The 27,292-nt window shown below is 36.8% G+C and overlaps 1 protein-coding gene across 3 annotated transcripts; it reads right to left on the bottom strand.

Moving 5' to 3' along the window:
- Window positions 1-274: 274 nt before the first annotated feature.
- Window positions 275-26,738, bottom strand: LOC127448558 (glucose-6-phosphate exchanger SLC37A1-like). Of its 3 annotated transcripts, none has more exons than XM_051711194.1 (20): window positions 26,667-26,738; window positions 25,987-26,237; window positions 22,774-22,855; window positions 22,200-22,305; window positions 21,768-21,846; window positions 17,115-17,250; window positions 16,681-16,757; window positions 16,339-16,505; window positions 14,632-14,684; window positions 12,570-12,647; window positions 12,217-12,345; window positions 12,026-12,116; window positions 10,044-10,106; window positions 7,297-7,382; window positions 6,593-6,641; window positions 5,758-5,831; window positions 5,352-5,430; window positions 5,118-5,215; window positions 2,051-2,115; window positions 275-1,937 (listed from the first exon to the last, which is right to left on the bottom strand). In XM_051711194.1, the coding sequence occupies exons 2-20, from the start codon at window positions 26,040-26,042 to the stop codon at window positions 1,922-1,924; spliced, it is 1,584 nt and encodes a 527-aa protein (XP_051567154.1). In that variant the 5' UTR covers window positions 26,043-26,237; window positions 26,667-26,738; the 3' UTR covers window positions 275-1,921. The 3 variants fall into 3 exon arrangements, with proteins under 3 accessions (XP_051567154.1, XP_051567156.1, XP_051567155.1); XM_051711196.1 differs by having other exon boundaries at window positions 16,411-16,505; XM_051711195.1 differs by having other exon boundaries at window positions 26,672-26,712.
- Window positions 26,739-27,292: the final 554 nt, after the last annotated feature.

Genomic DNA, 27,292 nt, shown 5'->3' with positions numbered 1-27,292 from the left:
GGACATTTTACCTGGAAAATAGAGCTCACGCGCTCATATGCCCAACAACACTTATCGCTTTGGCCACCGGGGGCAGTGTTTCACATTTCGTTAAGCACAGACCGATTTCAGCTAAAGAAAAGTCAACCTACTGTTTCCTATTTCACTGTAAGATCCGTCTGACACAGCACAAGGTTTCCCACATTTTACTCTTATTTTTAGTACTTCTAGTGGTATATAGAACATTATATTTTATATATATTTTTTAATTCACACAAAAAAATATGTATTGCTATTTGAGTTTGTTTTATTTAGAATGTTCTCTTTAAACACACAGCAACACAATATACAGATAATTCCCAAAACTCTATTTGTTACATGAGATTTTGTAAAGCAGCCGATAGTAAATTAAAAATGAACACTCAAAAGACACCCATATACAAGAAAGCAAATAGAAAAAAGGCACAATGTATTTTTTTTCTCATTACACCAAGGTGCTACCCATAAATTATACAGATACATTCAATTATCTAGAGTGCAGGGTCCTTTATGGACAAATGCACACGTGCTAAACATATTATGTAAGAGGTCCAGTTTAATATCTACATGTACCTCTAGCACTGCAGAGCAACAAAGTCCTACAGTAATCTGAACATTCAAATATACACCTTAAATATTCATGAATGCAGAAGGCAGGTGCAAGTCCTAAAATTATGGTCAAGAGGCTTTTTTGCTTTATTCACACAGACTTGTAATATCGCACAAATTGAGTTTGATGTGAACACTTTTTGAGGCTAACAACCAAGTTGAGAATAAGAGAAACTTTTAAAAGTCTCCTAATACTGTATCCTACATTGTTAACATAAAATGGAACTCTGAATGTGAATATACAAAATGTGTATCAGCGGAGCGCTGAAGGTATACTGTAGTAATTAGTAACCATGTACTTGAATGTTCAGATAAAAATCTAGTAAATCTAAAAATCTATTGATCTTTCACATTATTCAAGTCACAGGCCAGCAGAGAAAGACTCCGATAACAAAAATAAATAAATATAGAATTAAATAAGAAAATAAAGTGAACAATTACATGTCTGAATCCCCTTATGGATCCCCTACATGCAAATATAGGATAAGGACATTTAATGTCACCAAACTGTACGACACATCTAAGACAAAGGAACTGGTCCAAATATAAGATACAACAAATAGGATTGGCTTTGGTTCATAGAAAGGCAGATTAATATAGTAATTTATCATAGATTTAGCATATATACAAAACAAATAAACCAAATATATACATTCTATGGGCCTTATTCATGACACACGAGCAGAACGAGTTTCTATGTAAATCGTTCGTATAACCATCCTTGTGTTATTTGTTGCATGCAACTCAATTCAAAAGTTTACTTAAGAATGGATTTGCTTGTGTTTCATAAATAAGGCACTTTATTCCTGGCAGGGGTTCTAGGTCTAGGAGTAGAAATTACACTGCATTTATTTAAGATTCCCCTTGATAAAAGCAAAGAGGAGGCTACCTTCTGGTTGTGCAAGTTTGCCATTAACTGGAGATATATTTAGGCTTGATCTACAATTCATGTTCATTTGTTTGGCTACAATGTTCAAAGGACATATCAATTAGAGCTTGCAGGCTCAGACTGCAACCACAGGACTCGTGAGGAAAATATCATTTGATGAGAAAATACAGTTTCTTCAAAGATGTTGTGCTGTTACCTTCAACAGATATTTACTCATCTGAAAAAGGAAATAAAGTCTTTTAAAACAGAAGTTTGTAGACTAAACACAGGTTTCAGTCAAGTTTTGGTCCAAACTCAAGTTGTGGTCCAGGGTAGGAAGTGGTCAGATAATGCAAAAGATGAACTTAAATATTTGTCTCCAGTGCTCCCCCTTACTGTTTCTCTCTCTCTGTTAGTGCAAAGTACTCAATGTTCCTTCAGTCTAAAAAAAAAAAAAAGAAAACAAAAAAACTGAAAAGTCAGACAACTTCGGTAAATGATTTACATACATAAAATAGTGATACAGTAATGAAGTACAAGGGAGAAATCACTTACTCAACAGCAACTCCTGGACGGTTCTTGTGAGAACGAAGCTCCTTCATCACAAGTCTTAGCAAAAGCTAAACAACAAACATACAAACAAGTCATTATATACAGTGTGTGTATATTTTATATATATATATATATACACACACACACACACACACACACTCTACCAGTCAAAAGTTTTGAAACACGACTGAAATGTTTCACATGATCTTAAAAATCTTTTGATCTAAAGGCGTATGCTTAAATATTTGAAATTAGTTTTGCAGACAAAAATATAATTGTGCCAATATAGTAATTTATTTAATTACAAAACTAAAATTTAATAATAAAAAAAATAAATAAAAAAAAAAAAAAAGATTTTTGAAATGGATGACTTAAATAATAAATAAAAGCAGCCAATAAGTGCCCAACATATAGATGGGAACTCCTTCAATACTGTTTAAAAAGCATCCCAGGGTGATACCTCAAGGAGTTGTTTGAGAAAATGTCAAGAGTACATGTCTGAAAATTCTAGACAAAGGGTGAGTACTTTGAAGATGCTAAAATATAACACAGTTTTGATTTATTTTGGATTTATTTAGTCACAACATAATTCCCATAGTTCCATTTATGTTATTCCATAGTTTTGATGACTTTACTATTATTCTAAATTGTGAAAAAATAAATAAAATAAAGAACGAGTAAGTGACCCTAAACTTTTGAAGAGTAGTGTATATATAGCGGTGTAACGGTACACGTATTCGTCCCGAACAGTCACGGTACTGACGTCACGGTTCGGTGCATGCAGTCAGACGAAGAATACGTCTGAGGCAGGCAATCCACACTCCAATCCATAAGGGGGCACGCGCGGTAATGCAACGCTGTTTGTTAACCGCCACAACAGGAAAAAGAGCAGAAGAAGAGACCATCTGTGTCTCGTTTGGAAGGCTGCGTCCACCGGAGGTCGCATTTGTCAGCCGCATACGTCATCGAGGCTGTCTCTCATTTTTTTTGGTCTTTTTTTTCTTATTTTTTATCTTTTATCAATGCTTTTTATGTATATGCACTTACATTTATACAATTGTTAACCTTTTTTGCATTCCCAATAAAAAAAAAGAAAAAAAAAAAATGAAACGAGACAGCCTCGATGACGTATGCGGCCGACAAATGCGACCTCCGGAGGATGCAGCCTTCCAACAAGAATGGCTTCTCCTAATGCACAAGTTTTATTTTTCATTATTCTATTTATTTTGTACTTTTATAACACAAGAGATGCTTTTCAGTTTTGTAGCTGATTGTGACCAAATACCTTTTGTTTTTTATCAACCCTACAAAAAAATATGTCCAATGCAAGAGTGCATTCTGTTTACTGCTTAGTGCATAATACACTAAAGGAGGCTGTACTGAACCAACTACCTCAGGGGGGACTAAATGCCACTAGGTGGAACAAACTGTAATTTGCACTACTGTCTGTTCAAAATAAATGAAAAGAAACCCAGCATTTGGGATTTGTTGCTTTTTCCTGTTGTACCGAACTCGTATCGAACCGTGACCCCAAAACCGAGGTACGTACCGAACCGTGACTTCTGTGTACCGTTACACCCCTAATATATATATATATTGCCATACAGCCATGCGGGACAGCACAACACTAAATATTGGTATTAAAGCAAAAGTTCACCCAAAATTAAAATTGTGTCATAATTTTAAAAAAAAATTTTACCCATAAAAGCTGTTCCAAACCCATATGCTTATTGCCTTTAAGACTTGTGCACTATATTCCAAGTACGACATACAATAGAGCGCAACGGTATTGTTTCAGAAGTAAAAATCCCATACATTTTTTCCATAGGGGAATAGATTTATAACAATAACTTGTAAACCTAAAGACAGACCTACCGTGAACTCCGAGGCTGTTCATCAATGGTATATGCTTCTGTTTTAGCCATCAGTCCACATTATTTCAACTTAATTAAAAAAAAATAGTGGAATTGCTGGTAAAAATGACATTACCCATAATCCTGAGGGTGAAAATCCACCAATCAGAGAATCGCTGCAAACAAACTGCATTTAAAAAAAAAAGTACAGCAGCAACCGGCCACTCCCATAACGCAATGCAAATGACGCAATCAGGTTCAGTCTCCCTACAATCTTAAACTACTTATATATAATTTGCAATATACTTTAAACATATTGATTTTATATATACAATCAACATCTTCAAATCAATAGTTTTAAATTTTCCTTTGTTGTTTTTGTCATTTGCAACACTCCATGGGACTGCAGTTCATTCCCTTATTAAAGATGTAAAGTACTCAGTCTTTTTGTCCGATTTTTAAAAACTACTTTTTAGCGTCAAGACAAAATGTATGTTGTGATTCACCTCGGAGCTTGTCGGTTTGGTTCATTAGAACTCTTATGAAATCCCTACAAAAAAAAAAAAAAGAATAGAAAATATATTTCTGCAACCAAGACGGCTGAAAAAGAAAGAGGGCACTATTGCACTCTGTAGCTTTGTGTGAGGAACAGACCCAAGTCGTTATTCACTGATAATCTTCCCCTCCAACGAAGCTCTAAAATATAATTTGCAACTGCATTCAGAAACTGGACCACCAGGTTTGACGACAAAACGGCATTGGTTCTCATGTGTGTCGTAAACAAACACAAAGTGGCAGTTTTAATATGAAAGATGAAGAATGCGATTTGAGAGCTACACCAGAGGGGAAGATTTTCAGCAAATAGACTTAATTTTTGGTTTGTCCATCACACAAAGCTACTGTATGCCTTCAGAAGACTCTGAATATTGTTGCACAGACAGTTTTTTGGTTTTTGTTTTTTTGGTGCTTTTTTACTACTTTTAGGAGCTTGACAGGTATGGTCACTTTAAACTTGTATAAACTTTTTTTCTTATTAACAAAAAGAATTGTGTGATGGCTCTTAAAAAAAAAAAAAAAATATCACCTTTTGCATTCCACAGAAAGGCATATTGGTGTGGACAGACATGGGGCTGAGTAAATGATGACTGCATTTTAATTTCTGGGTGAACTGTCCCTTTAAAGCTCTGGAAATGCAGTCAGCATGAGCTTAAACTCACCAGCAGTGCCAAAAAGTCTGCAGTCATGAGCATGTAAAAGACTTGATTCCAGCCTCGTGCTGACAACAGCCCTGCCAGCAATGGTCCCACAGCAGCACCTGCACAAGATGAAAGGTGCAAGAGTGACCTCTGTCAGTTCTACCTGTAAGTGCTTGAGACGGCTTCATACTGAAATCAATGTCTAACAATACTACTTGAATAAAATATGAAAGTCAGTGGTAATAATGCTCCTACCAACTGATCCAGTGCCATCTATAATAGCTGTAACTGTAGAGAGAGCCCTGGCATTGCCCTTTAGACTCTTGTGTGTGCCCTATAGAATTCAATAAAATAAGTCAAAGAACAACAGACATGAGCAGAAGATTATGCATTACAAATACACATTACAATTAATAGAAGAGAGCACACACACACACACACACACACACACACACACACGTTGGTGCAGCTATCATTATGAGGACTCTCCATAGACATAATGATTTTTATCCTGTACAAACTATAGATTCTATCCCCTAACCCTACCCCTAAACCTAACCCTCACAGAAAAATTTCTGCATTTTTACATTTTCAAAAAAACAGTTTAGTATGTTTTTTTTTTTTTTTTGCCACACACACACACCCACCCACACACACTCACCAGATCAGCAGAGACAGCAGTCGTAATAAGAGCATAAGGTCCATTGACTAAACCACCACATACCAGCAGCATACCTTTATGTAAAATTACACAAACGTCAGACCACTAAAACATGCAATGAAACAACATATGAAACACAAAATGGGTCACTCTCTGAATTTTCCATTTTGTAAAGGTGACTTTTCACGTAAATGTCTGTAATATTTTTTCGGGAATATTCTGACAACATATTTCTCATCAAAACAGGACGTTTGGGTGGGACATATTAAAGGGCTTGTCACTTTTTAAACAGCCAATAGGCTTTAGTTATGTCTCAGCAAAGAAGCATGATTTGCTACATGCTAGTTGGTTGCAGGTGTTATAAGGGGGAGGGACATTCTCATTTTAGAGAGCATTTCATTGGATAAAACCTGCGTGATTAAGTCAGCAATGATGTTGGTCTGTTTTCCGGAAATTGTTTTTTTTTTTTAAATGTTGATATCTGCTGCAGGTAAATTTGGTTTCCTATAAAAAAAATCATGGTAACAGGGTTGACATTTAAGACCATCCCAAACTGAAAAACATTAGAAAACAAGACATTTACTTACAGTATAACTGAAATGATTGAATATTCATTTATATTATTATAAAATTATGCATTTGGTATATATTGCAAAACACAATTTAACTCAATGACACCAGCAGGCATTCTATTCATGATCATCATCATCATTGAAAGAACGCCGTTTAGAAGTAGTTCATTTGCACATCTCATTAGTTTTCTAATTAGAGGCAAAGCAATGTGGTGAAACACTCCTATGTAACTCTGAAAGGCAACACTGGGATGATGTCTTACCAATAGTGGGCCCCAAGCCAAACTGCTTCATCACAGAGAAGCCATAGAGCTGTTGAAAAACATAAACCACTGTCAATGGTGAGAAAAATATGATGCGGATATATGAGAAGTATAGAAGCCGTGGAGTGCCAATTAAAAAAGAATAAAAAATAAATGATCAATTCATTCATTTGAAAATAAAAACGTGGATAAATAAACCAATTTATAAATGGACAAATAAATAGACATGAATTAATTTAATTCACGTTTAAAAATGCAATTAGATTAACAAATAAATTGTGTATTTAATTTGTTTAAAATGCAATTAAATGTAACAATAAAACAGCACATTAATAAGTCACTTTTAAATGCACCTTTTAAATTGATTTAAAAAAAAACATTTGGTAATTAATATTTTTTCCAGTTGCTTTTCTTCATCTATTTGCCAATGGCTTTTCTTTTTCCATTTGACAATCGAGTTTAAAAATGCCACTGGACAGTTGACTCGTTGTAGCTGCCAATGAACTTTCAACTCAGTTTTAAGACACCCCCCTCTCCCACATGTCCCTTGAAGGAGATGTGAGACAGCCTGCAGCAGCTTCCATAGAGAAGAGCCTTTAAATCCACACGCTCTGATCCACTGCATTTCTACACATGGAAAAGTTGACTCTTCCATTTGGTTCATATTGGTAAGTGTCTTTTGTAAGGGCAATAGAATGACATACTGTGGGTGCAGCCAGTAGAAGCATCACAGCACAAGTGGTGGCCCTCTTTCCCATCTTATCAGAGATCACTCCAGCCAGGACACCACCTACACACAAACACAAACATGTAGGATGCAATTTTAAACACTTCATTGTTGAATAGGGCTGGGCAGTTTGACATTATATACCGTGCAATGGTAGAGACGTGTCAACTCAACAGATAAAAAGCACAACACTGCAATTTCCAGCATCAATAAGAATTATTTCTTTTTTTTTTTTTTTAATTAAAGAAATAAAGAACTTATATTTGGTCAGAGGTGTGCATATATCGCCTATTTTAAAACAGCTTCGAATGTGGCTTGTCCTTCTGACTCTATAATCTGAACTATATGCAAGTCTATTGTTATAAACTCAAGTGTATGTAGTTTGAAGCTGTTTCTGAACTAATTTGTTATAAATAATAATATCTTTGGTTTGCACTCATCATGTTCCCAACAAAAATAAAATAATAAAAAGAGATGAAGTACCATTTTAAAAGTAATTAGTACACAGGGTTATACAAAACAGGCATTACCAAATTGATATACAGTACTGTGCAAAAGTCTTAGGCGCATTATATTTTCCACAAAAACATTTCTTTAGATGGTTATTTGATCTATTCTGCTTTTAGTGTATCAATGGGAAATATCTAATTTAGATTTCAACATTTCCTTTGCAAATACAATTGAATAGAAGAACAAGGAGCCCACAACAGATGTTATGGCCCCCACAGAGCCCGGATCTCAACATCATTGAGTCAGTCTGAGATTACATGAAGAGACAGAAGTAACTGAGACAGACTAAATAGATAGAAGAACTGTGGTGAATTCTCCAAGAAGCTTGGAACATCTTATCTGCCAACAACCAAGAAAAACTGTGTCCAGGTGTACCTATGAGAACTGGTGCTGTTTTGAAGGAAAATGTTGTCAAACCAAATATTGATTTAGCTTTTTTTTTTATGTTTACTGGACTTTGTATGTCAATTGATAAATGAAAACTATTTATGGCATTATTTTTGAAGAAATCCTCATTATGTAACATTTTTCACAAGTGCCTAAAACTTTTGCACAGAACTGTATACAGTATGTAATAATATTATATACAGTTGAAGTCAAAAGTTTACATACACCTTAGCAAATACATTTAAACTCAGTTTTTCACATTCCTGACATTTAATCATAGAAAACGTTCCCTGTCTTAGGTCAGTTAGGATCACTACTTTATTTTAAGAATGTGAAATGTCAGAATAATAGTGGAGAGAATGATTTATTTCAGATTTTATTTCTATCATCACATTTCCAGTGGGTCAGAAGTTTACAAACACTTTGTTAGTATTTGGTAGCATTGGCTTTAAATTGTTTAACTTGGGTCAAATGTTTTGGGTAGTCTTCCACAAGCTTCTCACAATAAGTTGCTGGACTTTTGGCCCATTCCTCCAGACAGAACTGGTGTAACTGTGTCAGGTTTGTAGGACTCCTTGCTCACACACGCTTTTTCAGTTCTGCCCACAAATTTTCTATCGGATTGAGGTCAGGGCTTTGTGATGGCCACTCCGATACCTTCACTTTGTTGTCCTTGAACCCTTTTGCCACAACTTCGGAGGTATGCTTGGGGTCATTGTCCATTTGGAAGACCCATTTGTGACTGAGCTTTAACTTCCTGGCTGATGTCTTGAGATGTTGCTTCAATATATTCACATAATTTTCCTTCCTCATGATGCAATCTATTTTGTGAAGTGCACCAGTACCTCCTGCAGCAAAACACCCCCACAACATGATGCTGCCACCCCCATGCTTCACGGTTGGGATGATGTTCTTCGGCTTGCAAGCCTCACCCTTTTTCCTCTAAACATAATGATGGTTATTATGGCCCAGTTCAATTTTTGTTTCATTAGAGCAGAGGACAATTCTCAAAAAAGGTTTTGGAGCAGTGGCTTCTTCCTTGTTGAGCAGCCTTTCAGGTTATGTCGATATAGGACTCATTTTACTGTGGATATAAATACTTGTCTACCTGTTTCAACCAGCATCTTCACAAGGTCCTTTGCTGTTGTTCTGGGATTGATTTGCACTTTTCACACCAAACTACGTTCATCTCTAGGAGATAGAAAGCATCTCCTTCCTGAGCATTATGATGGCTGCGTGGTCCTATGGTGTTTATATTGTGTACTATTGTTTGTACAGATGAACGTGATACCTTCAGGCATTTGAAAATTGCTCCCAAGGATGAACCAGACTTGTGGAGGTCCAACATTTTTTTCTGAGGTCTTGGCTGACTTATTGTGTTTTTTCCATGATGTCAAGCAAAGAGGCACCGAGTTTGAAGATAGGCTTTAAAATACATCCACAGGTACACCTCCAATTCAGTACACCTCCTATCAGAGGATAATTGCCTAATTGTCTAAAGATTTGACATCATTTCCTGGAATTTTCCAAGCTGCTTAAAGGCACAGTTAACTTAGTGAATGTAAACTTCTGACCCACTGGAATTGTGATATAGTCAATTAAAAGTGAAACAATCTGTCTGTAAACAACTGTTGGAAAAATTACTCGTGTGATGCACAAAGTAGATGTCCTAAACGACTTGCCAAAACTATAGTTTGCTAATATGAAATCTGTGGAGTGGTTAAAAAATGAGTTGTAATGACTTCAAACTAAGTGTATGTAAACTTCTGACATTAACTGTATACTGTATGTTTTATAATATTATGCATGACATTTTTCACAACATACCAACAATGCCTCCCACATCGAACAGTGTTGAAAGGTCTCCAGCTTCTTTGGCATCTAGGTGAGCTAAGAAACAGGAATCACTGTTAGTTGTGGAAGACAGAGCATCCACATCTGTTAATTACGTACTAAAAGGTTAATGGGTTAGTTCACCCAAAAATGAAAATTCTCTCATCATTTACTCACCCTTATGATATCCCAGATGTTTATGACTTTCTTTCTTCAGCAGAACACATTTAAAGAAAAAAATATCTCAGCTCAGTAGGTCCTTAAAATGCAAGTGAATGGAGATTTCTCTTTTGAAGCTCCAAAAATCACAGACAGTCAGCATGAACCTCATCCATACAACTCCAGCGGTTAAATTAATATAATCTAAAGTGAAACGATCGCTTTTGGTGCAAAAAAGATCAATATTTAAGTACTTTTAAACTATAAACCAGTCTGCTCACCATCCACTTGCATTTTAAGGACCTACTGAGCCAGATATTCTTCTAAAAATCTTCATTTGTGTTCTGGTGAAGAAAGAAAGTCATACACATCTGAGATATCATAAGGGTGAGTAAATGATGAGAATTTTCATTTTTGGGTGAACTATCCCTTTAAGGAAAAATATGTAAGCAAATGAGGGTGCTCACAAATGTGTGGAACTGTGCACATCTCCAGTACTGCTGAGCCTCAGGTTTACTGTTAATTTTTTGAGCCAATCACTGTGCTGTATCAAGCATGACATTAATGCTAAATTTGTGGCTTAAATGTATTGACATAATACAAATCAATAATGTATTCGTGCTGCTTCACACGTCACACCACAGGAACCTGCGTTACAAGCCCACATCAAAAGAAACAACAGAAAGAATATGCTGTATTTGTTTGTACTCAGAATGACTTTAATTACTTAGAAATTATGTTCCAGAAAATGTATACAGTTCTGAAATGCCGGCGTTGCCATGATACGCAGTATGCATTCTCTATATACAGGTCGGGGCGCCAATGCGGTTAGATAGCAAAGCTTCATAAGAGAGTTTGGCTTCAAATTCAGCTCTTAACTCAATAACACCAGCCATGTGACTACAAGGGAGGATCACTGTATGAGGTTATTTGACATGCAGATTCAAGGGACTTCAGAAGAATAAAAAATAAAAATAAAAATAAAAAATACTTGATACTAAAAGGGACACACTGTATAATGAGGAATCAAATTTTCTCCAATCTTTTGAAATTAAGAGTTCATTGAGCTATGGAAAGATATTGTTACTTTCAGAACTCAAAAAGTTCTCTTTAGTAGAGAGAAAAAACAAAAAAAAAAACAGCTTATTGACAAAAATCCTTGCTGAAATTAGTGTTCAGCATCTTGGGACCCAAGATCTTGCCCAGATAACACAAGCAGGATAGATGCTAATATTTCTAAATGCCAGGAAATCAATTACTTTAAAGGTGTGAATGTTAGCTCAATCTTGTGCAGTTCCTGAATCCCAAAGTCAGGAAAAAGTGCTTGAAGTTAATTTTTTATCAATGTTCCTGATCTTTACGCAACAATCTTAGATTTTCTGCCACATTTCAGCGTGAATTGTTTTTTTTTTATTTCTTTCAAAAAGTAATGCAGGATTTGCAGAGGCTGTTATTAAAGGATGCGACAATTAAAAACTACATTAGACCCGACAGCAGGCCTACAGCTTGAGTGAGAGAGAGGCAAATAAATTTCACATGTGAGGAGGGCGCTTCAGCAGCAAAAACATCCTGTTTAATTCTACAGGTCAGAGAGAGATGGTGGAAAATGGTCATAAACTAAATTATGCTCTTTGTAACAAAATAATTATACTGTAGGTAGACTGCAGGGAAAAAATATGATCTGACCTCTTTAATCTTTCTCGATCACATTGTTCACTTGCCAGTGATTACTACTCTATGTGCCAATGCTGGCACACCTGGCTAAAGGTTCTAGAGAATGTGTCTTTGTTTAAGAAACATAAAAGGGTATCTCTCACCTGCTTTAGTGATGTACAGGGGAAGCCAGAAAAGGAAGGTATAACTGACCAACTTGGCAAAGAGCAGACAAAGAGAGAACTCAATCACTCCCTGCAAAAACATTGCAATAACCAACAGAAACTTCAGTGACACGTAACATTACACTGCTGAATGGAGTCTTGTATTGGACTGATGGATGGGCGGTACTCACAGGAATGCGTAACGCTCCCATGAAGCTGATGGCTGACGGTTCTGCCTCACTCTTCACCACCACCACCTGCTGCACAGGAACACACACGCCAATGCTCTCCTGCCCCAGGAGAAGCTCAGTATCCCAGCTCTAACAAACACAACAGTACAATATTATGAATGATACACTACAGTATATGGCCAAAAGCATGTGCACACACCCTTGTTGCACATGGGGAATTGATGTCTATGGTTTTGAAATTAAATGTTCATCAAGCACATAAAGCAAACTTTTGACAGCATAGTGTATATGCATTGGAGGCAATGAGAGAGACTCAATGGGATAAAATACAATCATGTGAAAGGAACGCTTGCCTGTGCTTTATTTCCTAGCTTGTACTGCAAGTAGAGGTCTTTATGTCCATTCAAACCATTCCGGTTTTTATGTATTTTCTGAAAGAAACACAAAAAGAGTTCAAACTGCCTGACAGAGGTAACAGGACAGAGGACAGTAGTTTGGGTACACGCTGTAAGAGATATATTCATAAGTCATAATATAAAAAACAGAAGATACGTGCACTACTAGTCAAAAGTTAAAGCAAACCTACTCATTCTATATTCCTTTACTATTTTCCACATTTTTAATAATAGTAAATACATAAAAAACTACAAAATAACAAATTGAATTTGGGAATAAAGTAGTGACCAAAAATGCTTATGTATATATATATATATATATATTTCAGATTCTTCAAAGTAATTCAGTGTTCCTTTGATCAGTTTAAATTTTTCCCTTCACTAAATGATCCATTTAAAAAAAAGTGGTAACACTTTACAATAAAGTGCTATTTGTTAACATTAGTTAATGCATTAGGTATCATTAACTAACAATGAACATTATATTTATTATAGCATTTATTAAGCTTTATTACTTTTAGCTAATAAAATTACAATTGTTCATTGTTAGTTCATGTTAGTTCATAGTGCATTAACTAATGTTAACAAATACAACTTTAGACTTTAAAAATGTATTAGTTAATGTTGTAATAAACATTAATAAATGCTTTAAAAGTGTTGTTCATTGTAAGTTCTTTTAACTAATGTTGTTCCCTAATGTTAACAAATGGCACTTTATTGTAAAGTGTTACCCAAAAATTATATACAGTATACATTAATATAATTATGCAAAGACATTTATCCATGGGCACAATTTAGTGTATGAGTATATTTGTATTAAAAACTAAGAATTTAAGCATAATAAGCCTTTAAAACAAATGGTTTTAAATATCATGAGAAACACACAATGAGTGTTTACATGCACATCAATGCACTGATAACCACCAAAAATCAGTTAATTCAAAAAAATATGACAATACAAGAAAACCATGTTTACATGAGTCTTGAAATCATCAGATTATTTTCTGCTTTTGACGTCAAAATGTAAACAGGCATGCGCACAACTCTTGCGCACATTGGATATGCCGGTAAGAATGCTGGTAAATGTGTTTACATGCAACACGAATAATGGGGAAAATGGGCATAATGTTAGTTCCAAAAAGTAGTTAAACTCCAGAAAGCACATAAAGGCAGCATAACTGTAATCCAGGACTTCAATATTGATCTGTTTCTCACCCACAGCTATCATATCACTTCAGAAGACATGGATTTCACCACTGGAGTCTTATGGATTACTTTTATGTTGACTTTGTGATATTTGGAGCTTACAAATTCTGGTCCTCGGATTTATGGTTTTGCATATTTCAATCAAACAGTTTTGTGCATTTGCTGCAAGTATCAGTGCCACAAGCACTGATACTCCACAGAAAGCTAGACAAGAAAAAAACTCTAGCATAACACCTCCAGTAATTTGTAATTAATTAATTAATCACTATGAATATTTAAGGATTCTTTAGAAAACATTCTAAAGAGGCATTAGAGTAAACAATGAAAAAGAATCAAGAATTATGCGGCAGCCAGCTGCGAAGTGTTTGAAGTTGCTCTTGAATTGAATTAATTCCTCCTCCACAGTCAAAATGAGGAAGAGGAGTCAATCAACATTTCCTGCAGCTGTCACCCCCTTTCTTCATGCCTGACATCTCTGTTAGTTCTGATTAGCCGCTCCTCCTAAATCAAAATCAATGTGATGAGGGGTTTCAGAAATTCAAACTCTCCCTGTTTTTAAAAGGGCACCTCTCGCTCTACTGAGACTCGCGAGTGTATGCACCACAGGGCCGTTGCCATAGCAACAGATGTAGAGCATGAATGCGTCAGAGGCTATAATGTTATCCAACCATCTTTACCTCAGATCCCAAAGGAAAGACAGTAACTAATGTGAAGACGACACAGACTTTGTCTGACTCACTCTTTATTAGACATATGCATAACTAAGCGAAGGTGATTAGGGCTTCAAACAAAACTAAATAAAACAGTGACTCACCTGATTACTTGGAGCTGAGCTCTGGGCGCTGGCAGTCTTCAGATCATTAGGGTCTGAAGATACAGAGGCAGTTGTATCAGAGCTCATCAAGAAACAAGGAACATCTTGACTAGGCCATATGACAACAATGTTCATTCCTTACACATAAGTAAGGCAGATGTTACTTGCACCCCAGTGTAAACAGTAACATACGATTTACATTTTATCAAGTAACATATGGTCTACCATTCTAAAATAGCATGTACAATAATAAAGTAAATAGGATATACTGTATAGTGTATTACTGTATATATAGTTTAATAACAAACAGTGGCAACAAAAGTGTATTTGGTCATTAACGTGGCATTTATATTAAAGACAGCATAACTTTTTCAGAGTTAAAGGGATAGTTCACTCAAAAATTTAAATTCTCATTTACTCACCCTCATGCCATCCCAGATTTGTTTCAAGATTTTTCAGAAGAATATTTCAGCTCTGTTGGTCCTCACTATGTAAGTGAATGGTGACCTGAACTTTGAAGCTCCAAAGAGCACATAAAGGCAGCATAAAAGTCATCCATAAGACTCCTGTGGTTTAATTAATGTCTCCTGAAGTGATCTAATCATTTTCGGGTAAGAACAGCCACAAATGTAACTCCTTTTTCACTGTACATCATGCCATTTCAGTCTCTAGGCACAATCATGATATCATGATTTCAAGCTTGATTACACTTCCTAGTGCATGACACATGCGCAGAACGCTAGAAAGTGTAATCGAGTTTGAAATCAAGATTTATAGTGAAAAGGGAATTATATTTTTGTCTGTGCTCACCATGCTACAGAGCTGAAATATTCTTCTAAAATTTGTGTTCTGCAGAAGAAAAAGTCATACACATCTGAGATGGCATGAGGGTGAATACATGTGAGAGAATTGTCATTTGAGGGTGAACTATACCTTTAAAATATGAATACCTATCCCATCTTAATATGCCGTGACAACTTTAAGTAAGCCATTTGTAGTTTTGCATGTGACATAGAAAATACACACTTCAGCTTTTAGACAAAAGCATTTGGGCACTTTCTGTCTGTCAAACGCAGTGAAACATGTTCAGTTAATGTGCTGTTATGACTTCATAGATCCACTAAATATCACCATAGATGCAGTTGGTTAAATGTAATTGCAAAAATGGCTCAGAAAAGTAAAGTAAGTTCAGAGAAAAGTTCTAACATCATTTGTTTGCAGATGCCACTTGGTTTGATATTTTGCTATATAATGCAATGAAATCTACATATTTTTAACCGTGGTTAAAGTAGTGTGGCTAAAGTGTCAAAAAGATATTTATTTTTACATAATATAATACAACATAAAACAATGTAAAATATAATATATTTATAACATAATTATAATATATTTATAACATAATATTTGCATTTTTGGGAAATTAATATTTATAGAGGCAGTGAGAAAGGAGACAGGAAACCATGGGGGGAATAGTGGGGGGTGGGATTTGTCACAAGCTGGATTTGAACTCGACTCACCCACGCATCAGCGCTACCATGCAAAATGTCACAACAAGCACTACCAAGCAGGCCATGTCACTAACATTTGTATAGTTCTACCAGACTATTCAGGTGCAAATACTTGTGCCAGTGCTATTTACACCAGTCACAAATATATAAAGACAAAGGCCAATCTAGCATCTTGAGATGTCACATTCAAAACACTTACGCTCTATTAGAAAGAAGAAGCATATGACCCCCATAGCAGCGATGATAATGCCAGGGATGATGAAAGACAGACCCCAGTTCGAGGACACGTAATATCCAGCGATCAAAGAGCCCAGAATGTTGCCCACTGATGTGTGAGAGTTCCACAGACCCATGATGAGGCCTCTCCTTAAATGAAACGCAAACAAAGAGATTACATAACATCTACTTGAGTGACATTAGCAGATCTGATACACTGAATTGGGTAAAGAACAGCTAAGAGGTGAATAAACATGCCTACACTTTGAGTGTTTGAGCACATGAAAAGATTTATTGTGACGCTGGATAGTGTAATGCCTCGTACCTGCCCTTGCCGAACCAATTACCAATGCAAGTCACGACACTAGGCCAACCAGTGGTCTGAACTAAACCATTGGCCACCTACAGACAGAAAACAGAGACTGCTTTGCATCATTTGAATTATTGCTATAATCACACAGACACAAAGGGTTTCCACACCCTTTGACCATTGAATTTTCCCTGTCATTTTTTATTTCTGGATAAGGATTTTTTTTTAAAATTATTTCAAAGAGACTGCACTCACAAAATGCAATTTCTAGCCAATATTTTAAAGTAGAGCATAACTAGCAAAAATACCATGACTTTCACATTTCTGTGATTTTTCTTCTAAAATTCCCTGATATTTCCATGTTTTTAATGACCATGAACAAAGTGAATGAGCGTTAAATAATGAAAGTCATCGAGTGTGTTGTTTCACGGTTTTTGTATGACTCTCACCTGAACAAATATATAGAACCCAAGGCTATGGATGTCATAGACATATCCCAGCCCAAACAGACAGGTGAAAAAGCCACTGGTCAACATGCCCACAGTCAGGTACAGACGAATGGGCAAACGCTCTCCAATTATTCCACTGAAGGAGACAGAACAATGAATCAGATCCATTTTACAGACAGATATACAATGGATGTCTAATTTCAGCAACAAACTATAAACGTATAGTATAACTATAAACATATATCAAGTGTGTAATAGATATGGGTGGTACGATGGTTCGCTACAATGGCAGGAATGTGTCAACCTGTAGAGATTTTGCTATGCAGCTTATCCCACCATAGATTAATTTGTGCGGCTATCAGCGGGTACTACTGCTTTACATATTTAACATGTGAGAGCAATGAATCCTGGAATAAAAAAGTGGAAATACAGAGTAGGACGTGTCACAAACTAGCTAAAACAAGGAAGAACTTATTATGAGGTGTTATTAGGCACAACGTGAAGTGGAACTGAACTGATGTGTGGTCACAGGTGTGCATATCTCAGCTATTTTACATATCAAATCAGAATTTAGAGCATAAACTGTCCATTGCATAATATTAATGTTACTGTAGAGAGTCTTTTGTTTTTATAACTGAAAGGAATAATCATGCCATCCAAAGTGTTTTTGACTTTATTTAATCTGCACAACACAAATAAAGATTTTAAGAAGAATATTTCAGTTCTGTAGGTCCATTTAATGCAAATGAATGGTGGCCAGAACTTTGAAGCTCTAACAAGCGTATAAATGCAGCATACAAGTAATCCATACAACTCCTGTGTTTAAAATCCATGGATGAGAAACAGATCAATATTTAAGTCATTTTTTTACTACAAAGACTCCACCCTGCCCAGTAGGGGGTGATATGCACAAAGAGTGCAAATCACCAAAACAAAATAAGAATGTGAAAGTGAAAATGGAGATTTATAGTAAATAATTACTTAAATATGTATCTGTTTCTCACCCACACCTATCATATCGCTTCAGAAGACATGGATTTAACCACTGAAGTTTAATGGATTACTTTTATGCTGTCTTTATGTGATTTTTAGAGCTTCAAATTTCTGGTCACCATTCAGTTGCATTAAATGGACCTACAGAGCTGAAATATTCTTCTAAAAATCTTTGTTTGTGTTCTACAGATTAAAGTCAGTCATACACATCTGGGATGGCATGTTTATAATCTATAAATATAAATGTATCTACAGTTGAAGTCAGAAGTTTACATACAAGTTGAATTCATTAAAACTAAATTTTTAACCACTCCACAGATTTCATATTAGCAAACTGTAGTTTTGGCAAGTCATTTATGACATCTACTTTGTGCATGACACGAGTCATTTTTCCAACAGTTGTTTACAGACAGATTGTTTCACTTTTAATTGACTATGTCACAATTCCAGTGGGTCAGACGTTTACATACACTAAGTTAACTGTGCCTTTAAGCAGCTTGGAAAATTCCAGAAAATTGTATTAAGCCTTTAGGCAATTAGCCAATTAGCTTCTGAATTGGAGGTGTACCTGTGGATGTATTTTAAAGCTCACCTTCAAACTCAGTGACTCTTTGCTTGATATCATGGGAAAATTAAAAGAAATCAGCCAAGACCTCAGAAAAAAAATGTGGACCTCCACAAGTCTGGATCATCCTTGGGAGCAATTTCCAAACGCCTGAATGTAGCACGACACATTCTGTCTCCTAGAGATGAACTTAGTTTGGTGCAAAACGTGCAAATCAATCTCAGAACAACACAAAGGACCTTGTGAAGATGCTGTAGGAAACAGGTAGACAAGTATCTATATCCACAGTAAAACGAGTCCTATATCTACATAGTGCATCCGGAAATTATTCACAGCGCTTCACTTTTTCTACATTGTTATGTTACAGCCTTATTCCAAAATGGATTAAATTCATTATTTTCCTCAAAATTCTACAAACAATACCCCATAATGACAACGTGAAAGAAGTTTGTTTGAAATCTTTGCAAATTAAAAAAAAAAAAAGCCTTTGCCATGACACTCAAAATTGAGCTCAGGTGCATCCTGTTTCCACTGATCATCCTTGAGATGTTTCTACAACTTGATTGGAGTCCACCTGTGATAAATTCAGTTGATTGGACATGATTTGGAAAGGCACACACCTGTCTATATAAGGTCCCACAGTTAACAGTGCATGTCAGAGCACAAACCAAGCCATGAAGTCCAAGGAATTGTCTGTAGACCTCTGAGACAGGATTGTATCGAGGCACAGATCTGGGGAAGGGTACAGAAAAATGTCTGCAGCATTGAAGGTCCCAATGAGCACAGTGGCCTCCATCATCCGTAAATGGAAGAAGTTTGGAACCACCAGGACTCTTCCTAGAGCTGGCCGCCCGGCCAAACTGAGCGATCGGGGGAGAAGGGCCTTAGTCAGGGAGGTGACCAAGAACCCCATGGTCACTCTGACAGAGCTCCAGCATATCTCTGTGGGGAGAGGAGAACCTTCCAGAAGAACAACCATCTCTGCAGCACTCCACCAATCAGGCCTGTATGGTAGAGTGGCCAGACGGAAGCCACTCCTCAGTAAAAGGCACATGACAGCCCGCCTGGAGGACTCTCAGACCATGAGAACCAAAATTCTCTGGTCTGATGAAACAAAGATTGAACTCTTTGGCCTGAATGACAAGTGTCATGTCTGGAGGAAACCAGGCACCGCTCATCACCTGGCCAATACCATCCATACAGTGAAGCATGGTGGTGGCAGCATCATGCTGTGGGGATGTTTTTCAGCGGCAGGAACTGGGAGACTAGTCAGGATCGAGGGAAAGATGAATGCAGCAATGTACAGAGACATCCTTGATGAAAACCTGCTCCAGAGCGCTCTGGACCTCAGACTGGGGCGAAGGTTCATCTTCCAACAGGACAACGACCCTAAGCACACAGCCAAGATAACAAAGGAGTGGCTATGGGACAACTCTGTGAATGTCCTTGAGTGGCCCAGCCAGAGCCCAGACTTGAACCCGATTGAACATCTCTGGAAAGATCTGAAAATGGCTGTGCACCGACGCTCCCCATCCAACCTGATGGAGCTTGAGAGGTCCTGCAAAGAAGAATGGGAGAAACTGCCCAAAAATAGGTGTGCCAAGCTTGTAGCATCACACTCAAAAAGACTTGAGGCTGTAATTGGTGCCAAAGGTGCTTCAACAAAGTATTGAGCAAAGGCTGTGAATACTTATGTACATGTGATTTTTTTCATTTTTTATTTTTAATAAATTTGTAAAGATTTCAAACAAACTTCTTTCTCGTTGTCATTATGGGGTATTGTTTGTAGAATTTTGAGGAAAATAATGAATTTAATCCATTTTGGAATAAGGCTGTAACCTAACAAAATGTGGAAAAAGTGAAGCGCTGTGAATACTTTCCGGATGCAATGTAACCTGAAAGGCTGCTCAGCAAGGAAGACGCCACTGCTCCAAAACCACCATAAAAAAGCCAGACTACAGTTTGCAAGTGCACATGGGGACAAAGATCTTACTTTTTGGAGAAATGCCCTCTGGTCTGTTGAAACAAAAATTGGACTGTTTGGCCATAATGACAATCATTATGTTTGGAGGAAAAAGGGTGAGGCTTGCAAGCCGAAGAACACCATCTCAACCGTGAAGCATGGGGGTGGCAGCATCATGTTGTGGGGGTGCTTTGCTGCAGGAGGGACTGGTGCACTTCACAAAATAGATGGCATCATGAGAAAGGAAAATGTTTGTGGATACATTGAAGCAACATCTCAAGACATCACCCAGGAAGTTAAAGATCGTCGCAAATGGGTCTTCCAAATTGACAATGACCCCAAGCATACCTCCAAAGTTGTGGCAAAATGGCTCAAGGACAACAATGTGAAGGTATCGGAGTGGCCATCACAAAGCCCTGACCTCAATCCGATAGAAAATTTGTGGGCAGAACTGAAAAAGTATGTGCGAACAAGAAGTCCTACAAACCTGACTCATTTACACCAGTTCTGTCTGGAGGAATGGGCAAAAATTCCAGCTACATATTGTGAGAAGCTTGTGGAAGACTACCCAAAACATTTGACACAAGTTAAACAATTTAAAGGCAATGCTACCAAATACTAATAAAGTGTATGTAAACTTCTGACCCACTGGAAATGTGATGAAAGAAATAAAAGCTGAAATAAATCATTCTCTCTACTATTATTCTGACATTTCACATTCTTAAAATAAAGTAGTGATCCTAACTGACCTAAGACAGGGAAGGTTTTCTACGATTAAATGTCAGGAATTGTGAAAAACTGAGTTTAAATGTATTTGGCTAAGGTGTATGTACACTTCTGATTCAACTGTATATAAATCTATATTTATTCATCTATAAAGTTCTGTCACTTTTCATTTGTAAATGATATTTACTGCATTATCTAAAATAGGCACTACCACATTGAATTTCCAGCAACAATAACTACAGTATATCATGTTATATTCTAAACTGTGATGTAAAATTACTCATAACAGCAATATATGATTTTGGCCATACTGCCCACCCCTTATGTACACTGCTGGATCTTCAGTGATTGCTCTTCTCAGCTAGGCTTTATGGTGAGGCGGTGAGTGTTTTGTACTCGTTCTTACCTGAGATACATGCCTATAGCGTAAGCACACAGGAAAGAGTAATCCATTGCCCCGAGTAACTGCTTATAGTTACTTCCATCTATAGGGATACACAGAGATGCAAAATATTTAATAAAAATACAGCTCAAAATAACAGTTTGAAATTGACAGTATTAATAGAATAGATTAGGGGCGGTGAACTGATTAAAATAATCATGATTAATCTCAGTTGTTTCTGGAGTAAACACATTCAGTAGGGCGACAAAAGACTCATTCTTGATGTCCATCTGCACAATTAGTAAAATAGTAATAGTTTTTCTATTTAAACGTGCTAGATGGAACGTCTTTGTGATGCATGTTTTCCAGCGTCTTAAAGCCATAAGTGCTGCGTTAAGATGTATAAAAAAGGAGAGAAAAAAAGAATAGTAAATTAAATCTAAGCTTGAATCTTACCAAAAGGTTTCCAGCTGCAGTCTACATCCAAGTGAAGTCCAGGCTGCTGACTGCTGCTATCTGTCGACAGCTCCGTGACATGAGTGCAATTCTTATGCAGTTCACTCTACACACACATACACATCACTCACAGAGATCAGTCAACACAATATGAACTAATCTCTGACAGCTCATAAATATTTTTTTTAATCAATGTACTACTAATTGATACAGGTCACATATAAAGGCTGGGTCAGCAATGCAAAGAAAGTTCAATGCGGTTAGATGGCTGCATTCCATGTACTTCTGGATTATGCCCAGATACATGCGTTAATGTGTTACAGAAATCGACAAAAATAGCTCTAGGAGTTCCTGTAAGCACATTGTCGGTGAGAGGATGTATAAATTTGGATCACGCTATCACAGAGTATGTAGCGTTGTTTAAGTATTATCTCATGTAGAGATTATTAGGGATGGAAATTGCAAGAAATTGATTGAATTTGGTTTTGATAATAAAAAATAAAAGAAACTATGTTCTGATCATGTATATTTCTTACATGCAAAGGATCGTTCAATTTGACAGGGGTCATGTTACCTTGACAATGCTGATAGGCTTCCTGGATAGATGGAAGCTAGTGTACAGCAGGAAAGTGAGAGCAAATGTAAAGGCCCTGTACCTGCAAAAAGCAAAGCCAACAGGGTTCAATGAAAAAAAAAAAGTGGCAGACAGGGAAATAAGGACATTTTACAGTGAAATGTCCTCTTCTCATGCACTGTCACACCATATATGATAAAAATGTTGGCTGCACTCCAAAACTATCCCAAATATGGATACTAGACATATGCAGCAAGCATTAAATTGTGTGACTGGCTAATCACATACCCTCTGAAGCGATATGATAGGTTTGGGTGAGAAACAGATCAAATGTAAGTCCTTTTTTACTTTAAATTCTCCTCCCTGACCAGTAGGTGGCAATATGCACGAAGAATGTGAATCACCAAAACAAAAGAAGAATGTGAAAGTGAAAGTGGAGATTTATAGTAAAAAAGGACTTAAATATTGATCTGTTTCTCACCCGGACCAATCACTGGAGTCGCTTGGATTACTTTTATGCTGCATTTATGTGCTTTTTGGAGCTTCAAAGTTCTCATCATCATTCACTTGCATTGTATGGACCTACAGAGTGGAGATATTCTTCTAAAAATCTTTATTTGTGCTCAACAGAAGAAAGAAAGTCATACACATCTAGGATAGCATGAGGGTGAGTAAAGTTTTTGGGTAAACTATTCCTTTAATAAGGATTTTAAAAATCATTTTATGGAGATTACACTCACCGTAAGCAATTTCTAGCCAATTACATATTTTAGAGCTGAGCAAAACTAGAAAAATCTATGTTGCCTATAGAACTTTTCAGACTTTTCCATTACTTTTTAAGATTTTATCAATTTCAATGACCTTTCCATGTTTTCTATAGCCTTGGGAAACCTGATAAGATATATTGTTTATTAATAATAATGCTAAATGCAGTTTCATGGCCGGTATAAAACGTTTATGTTCAGTAAAAAAAAATTTAAATACACCTTCCATTGGTTAGTGTGGCAAAAAGTTCATTTTTGGACCACATAGCTACAGTCTGGCTAGTTTAAAACAAATATCCATATCATTCTATATTTGCTAATGTATCAGGCACAGCCCTCTTATCCACATGACTCAAGAATTTAAACACATCTAGCCTGTCTTTGTGTTCCTCAACCTTTTGATAAGGGAAACTCACTATAAGTTATACAACACCTATATCACCAATGTGAAAAACTAACTGCCCCCTTAAACTTAACAGCTGGTTGTGCCACCTTCAGCAGCAACAACTGCAACCAAACGCTTCCAATAACTATAGATCAGTCTTTCACAATGCTGTGGTGGAATTTTAGCCCACTCTTCTTTGCAGAACTGCTTTAGTTCAGCCACACTGGAGGATTTTCGAGCATGAACTGCCCGTTTAAGGTCCTGTCACAGCATCTCAATCGGGTTCAAGTCAGGACTTTGACTAGGCCACTCCAAAACTTTACATTTATTTCTTTTGAGCCATTCAGAAGTAGACTTACTCCTATGCTTTGGATCATTGTTTTGCTGCATAACTCAGCTGCGCTTGAGCTTCAACTCACGGACTGATGACGGGATGTTCTCCTTTAGGATTTTCTCTTAGAGAGCAGAATTCATGTTTCCCTCAATTATTGCAAGTCGCCCTGCCCTGAAGCTGCAAAGCATCCCCATGCCATCACACTACCACCACCATGCTTGAAGGTAGGTATGATGATCTTTTTGTGGAATTGTGTGTTTGATTTACGCCAGATGTAACTGGAACACTGTCTTCCAAACAGTTCCAATTTCGACTCATCAGTCTACAGAACATTCTCCCAAAAGGTTTGAGGACAATCAATGTGTGTTTTGACAAAATTCAGATGAGCCTTAATGTTCTTCTGGGTTAGCAGTGGTTTTCGCCTCGCCACTCTTCCATGGATGGCATTTTTGCCCTTAGATGCTGTCCTTGGCTTTTTTGTGACTTCATCAATGAGTCGTCGCTGTGCTCTTGGAGAAATTTTGGAAGGTCAGCCACTTCTGGGAAGGTTCACTACTGTGCCAAGTGTTCTCCATTTGGAGATAATGGCTCTCACTGTGGTTCTTTGGAGTCCCAGAGCCTTTGAAATAGCTTTGCAACCCTTCCCAGACTGATGTATTTCAATCACTGTTTTCCTCATCATTTCTGGAATTTCTTTCAGCCTTGGCATAGTGTGCTACTGGGTGAGACCTTTTAGCCAACTTCATGCTGCTGAAAAAGTTCTACTTAGATGTTGATTTGATTGAACAGGGCAGACAGAAATCTGGCCTGGGTGTGTCTAGTCCAGCTGAACCCCATTATGAATGCAGTTTCATAGAACTGGGGATTTAATAACTAAGGGGGCAAATCCTTTTTCAAACAGGCCCAGTTTGTATTGGATAGCTTTTTTGCTTCAATAAATAACATTACCATTTAAAAACTGTATTTTGTGTTTACTCAGATTGCCTTCGTTTTATGTTAGATTTTGTTTGAATTTTTGAAACAATTTAGTATGAGATATACACAAGAACAGAAGAAATCAGGATGGGGACAAATACTTTTCCACAGCACTGAAATGTGTGAATGACGTATACATGCAATGGAACCCAAGTAAGCAGTAGTGCTTGTATAAAGCTCAGGCAGTGCATAATTTTATGTGCAATGCAGCGACCAAGGATTTAAATGCAGAGGTCAAGAAAGAGAAAACCACTTTTTTTTATGGAACAGAATGCAATATTGATGCTTATCTAATTGTGTAAAGTAAGGCCTGTATTTAAGCAGAGTTAATGGTAATAATCGGTGGATTGCACATGCTATTCTATCACACAGACCAGCGCAGATCAGGAGGAGCTAGTAATCTGACTAGTGATCAATAATGTATAAATTGGGCATTTTTGTTTAATTATACAGTAGTAATGACATTGAGCCAGCACACACAGAAACAACAACTTTATGAGCCAGTCACACAACAGTTAGAGATATTGATGAATGACAGTTCATGCCTCAAAAAAAAAGGAAAAAAAAAAAAAAAAAAAAAAATCCTGTCATCATTTGCACACCTTGATGTCGTTCCAAACTGAAGAAGGACAGTCATATAGGTTACAAAAAGGCATAAGGGTGAGAAATGATGAGAGAATTTTAATTTCGGGGTGAACTGCCTATAAGCTAATTTAAAGGCACAAAAAAATAGTCAAACAGGAGAAGAAACTCACCACTGGTCTTTATTAAAGGACGCCAGGAAGCGGATGCCAGGTGGGACTGGTGCCATATTTGTATATATGTAAGTGAATTTACACAACGTGTTTAATAAAGCTGCCTATTAAATCTCATAAAGATGTTAGGCAGGATGTCCACCACAGATTTAAAGTCACAAGACCCATCTCTGATTTAGAGGGCCCTGGGATGTGATCGAAGAGAGGCAAGATCCAAAACCGATCCGTCCAATGTGATGTGACTTTATATCCTAAACAAATAAAGAAAGAATGAGGATGATTTCCTGGAAGAGAACTGAATTAACAAATGAACACTTCATTAAACATTGACATGCTCCTTTGACTCCTACCAAAGATCATAAAACATGACGTGATTGTTAAATATACAATCAGAGTAACTTAAAGACAGCACAAACTCAAGTGCATGTGAGAAAAGCTTTACAGGCAAAGCTTTACATCAGATACTGTGCTAAAATATAATTCAACCAAGATCATAAATTTTAAATTACAGACAAACTACAGTCAGGGTTCATGTTGCACATCATTATTATTGCATATGATGTCAAGAAGCGCATTCTCTAAAGGTCATGGGAATTGCGATTGATAACAGACTAAGAGATATGAAACCATTAATGCATGATTTAATTTAAAAGAGTATCAAGCATTGTTGATGGTCTTACCGTACCGCGCGACTCTCGGTTCAGCGTTGTCTGAAACGACCGTCTGTTCACTTCCTCATTCACACTGATGCGATGACGACACCCAGAGCAGCATGAACACAGACACAACTAGAGACTACAAGACGACTTCAGGAAGTAACATATTTCAAAATAAAAGGTACAAATCTGCGTAAATATGCAAAAGCCAGACTGAATTAAACGGATAGTTCACCCAAAAATGAAAATTCTCTCATTATTTATTCACCCTCATGCCATCCCAGATGTGTATGACTTTCTTTATTCTTCAGAACACAAATGAAGATTTTTTTAGAGGAATATTTCAGCTCTGTAGGTCCTTACAATGCAAGAACTTTGAAGCTTCAAAAAGCACATAAAGGCAGCATAAAAGTAATCCATAAGACTCCAGTGGTTTAATCCATGCATTAAGAAGTGATATGATAGGTGTGGGTGAGAAACAGATCAATATTTAAGTCCTTTTTTACTATCAATTCACATTCACTTTCACGTTTTTCTTCTTTTGTTTTTGCCGATTCGCATTCTTTGTGCATATCACCATCTACTGGGCAGGGAGGTGAATTTACAGTAAACAAATTACTTAAAAATACTGGTCTGTTTCTTACACACAC

This window comes from Myxocyprinus asiaticus, chromosome 11 (assembly GCF_019703515.2).
Source record: "Myxocyprinus asiaticus isolate MX2 ecotype Aquarium Trade chromosome 11, UBuf_Myxa_2, whole genome shotgun sequence".
Classification (NCBI taxonomy): Eukaryota; Metazoa; Chordata; class Actinopteri; order Cypriniformes; family Catostomidae; genus Myxocyprinus; species Myxocyprinus asiaticus.
This window is presented reverse-complemented; position numbering and strand designations above follow the sequence as displayed.

Excerpts from the sequence above, each read along its gene's own strand:
- LOC127448558 (XM_051711194.1), bottom strand. The coding sequence starts at position 26,042 with ATGGCACCAGTCCCACCTGGCATCCGCTTCCTGGCGTCCTTTAATAAA. Across the intron at positions 14,685-16,338 it reads CTTCTTCTTTCTAATAGAGC|ACCCTAATGATCTGAAGACT; the intron begins GTAAGTGTTTTG and ends CTGTATCTTCAG. Across the intron at positions 12,117-12,216 it reads TGGGAGCGTTACGCATTCCT|GGAGTGATTGAGTTCTCTCT; the intron begins GTGAGTACCGCC and ends ATGTTTTTGCAG.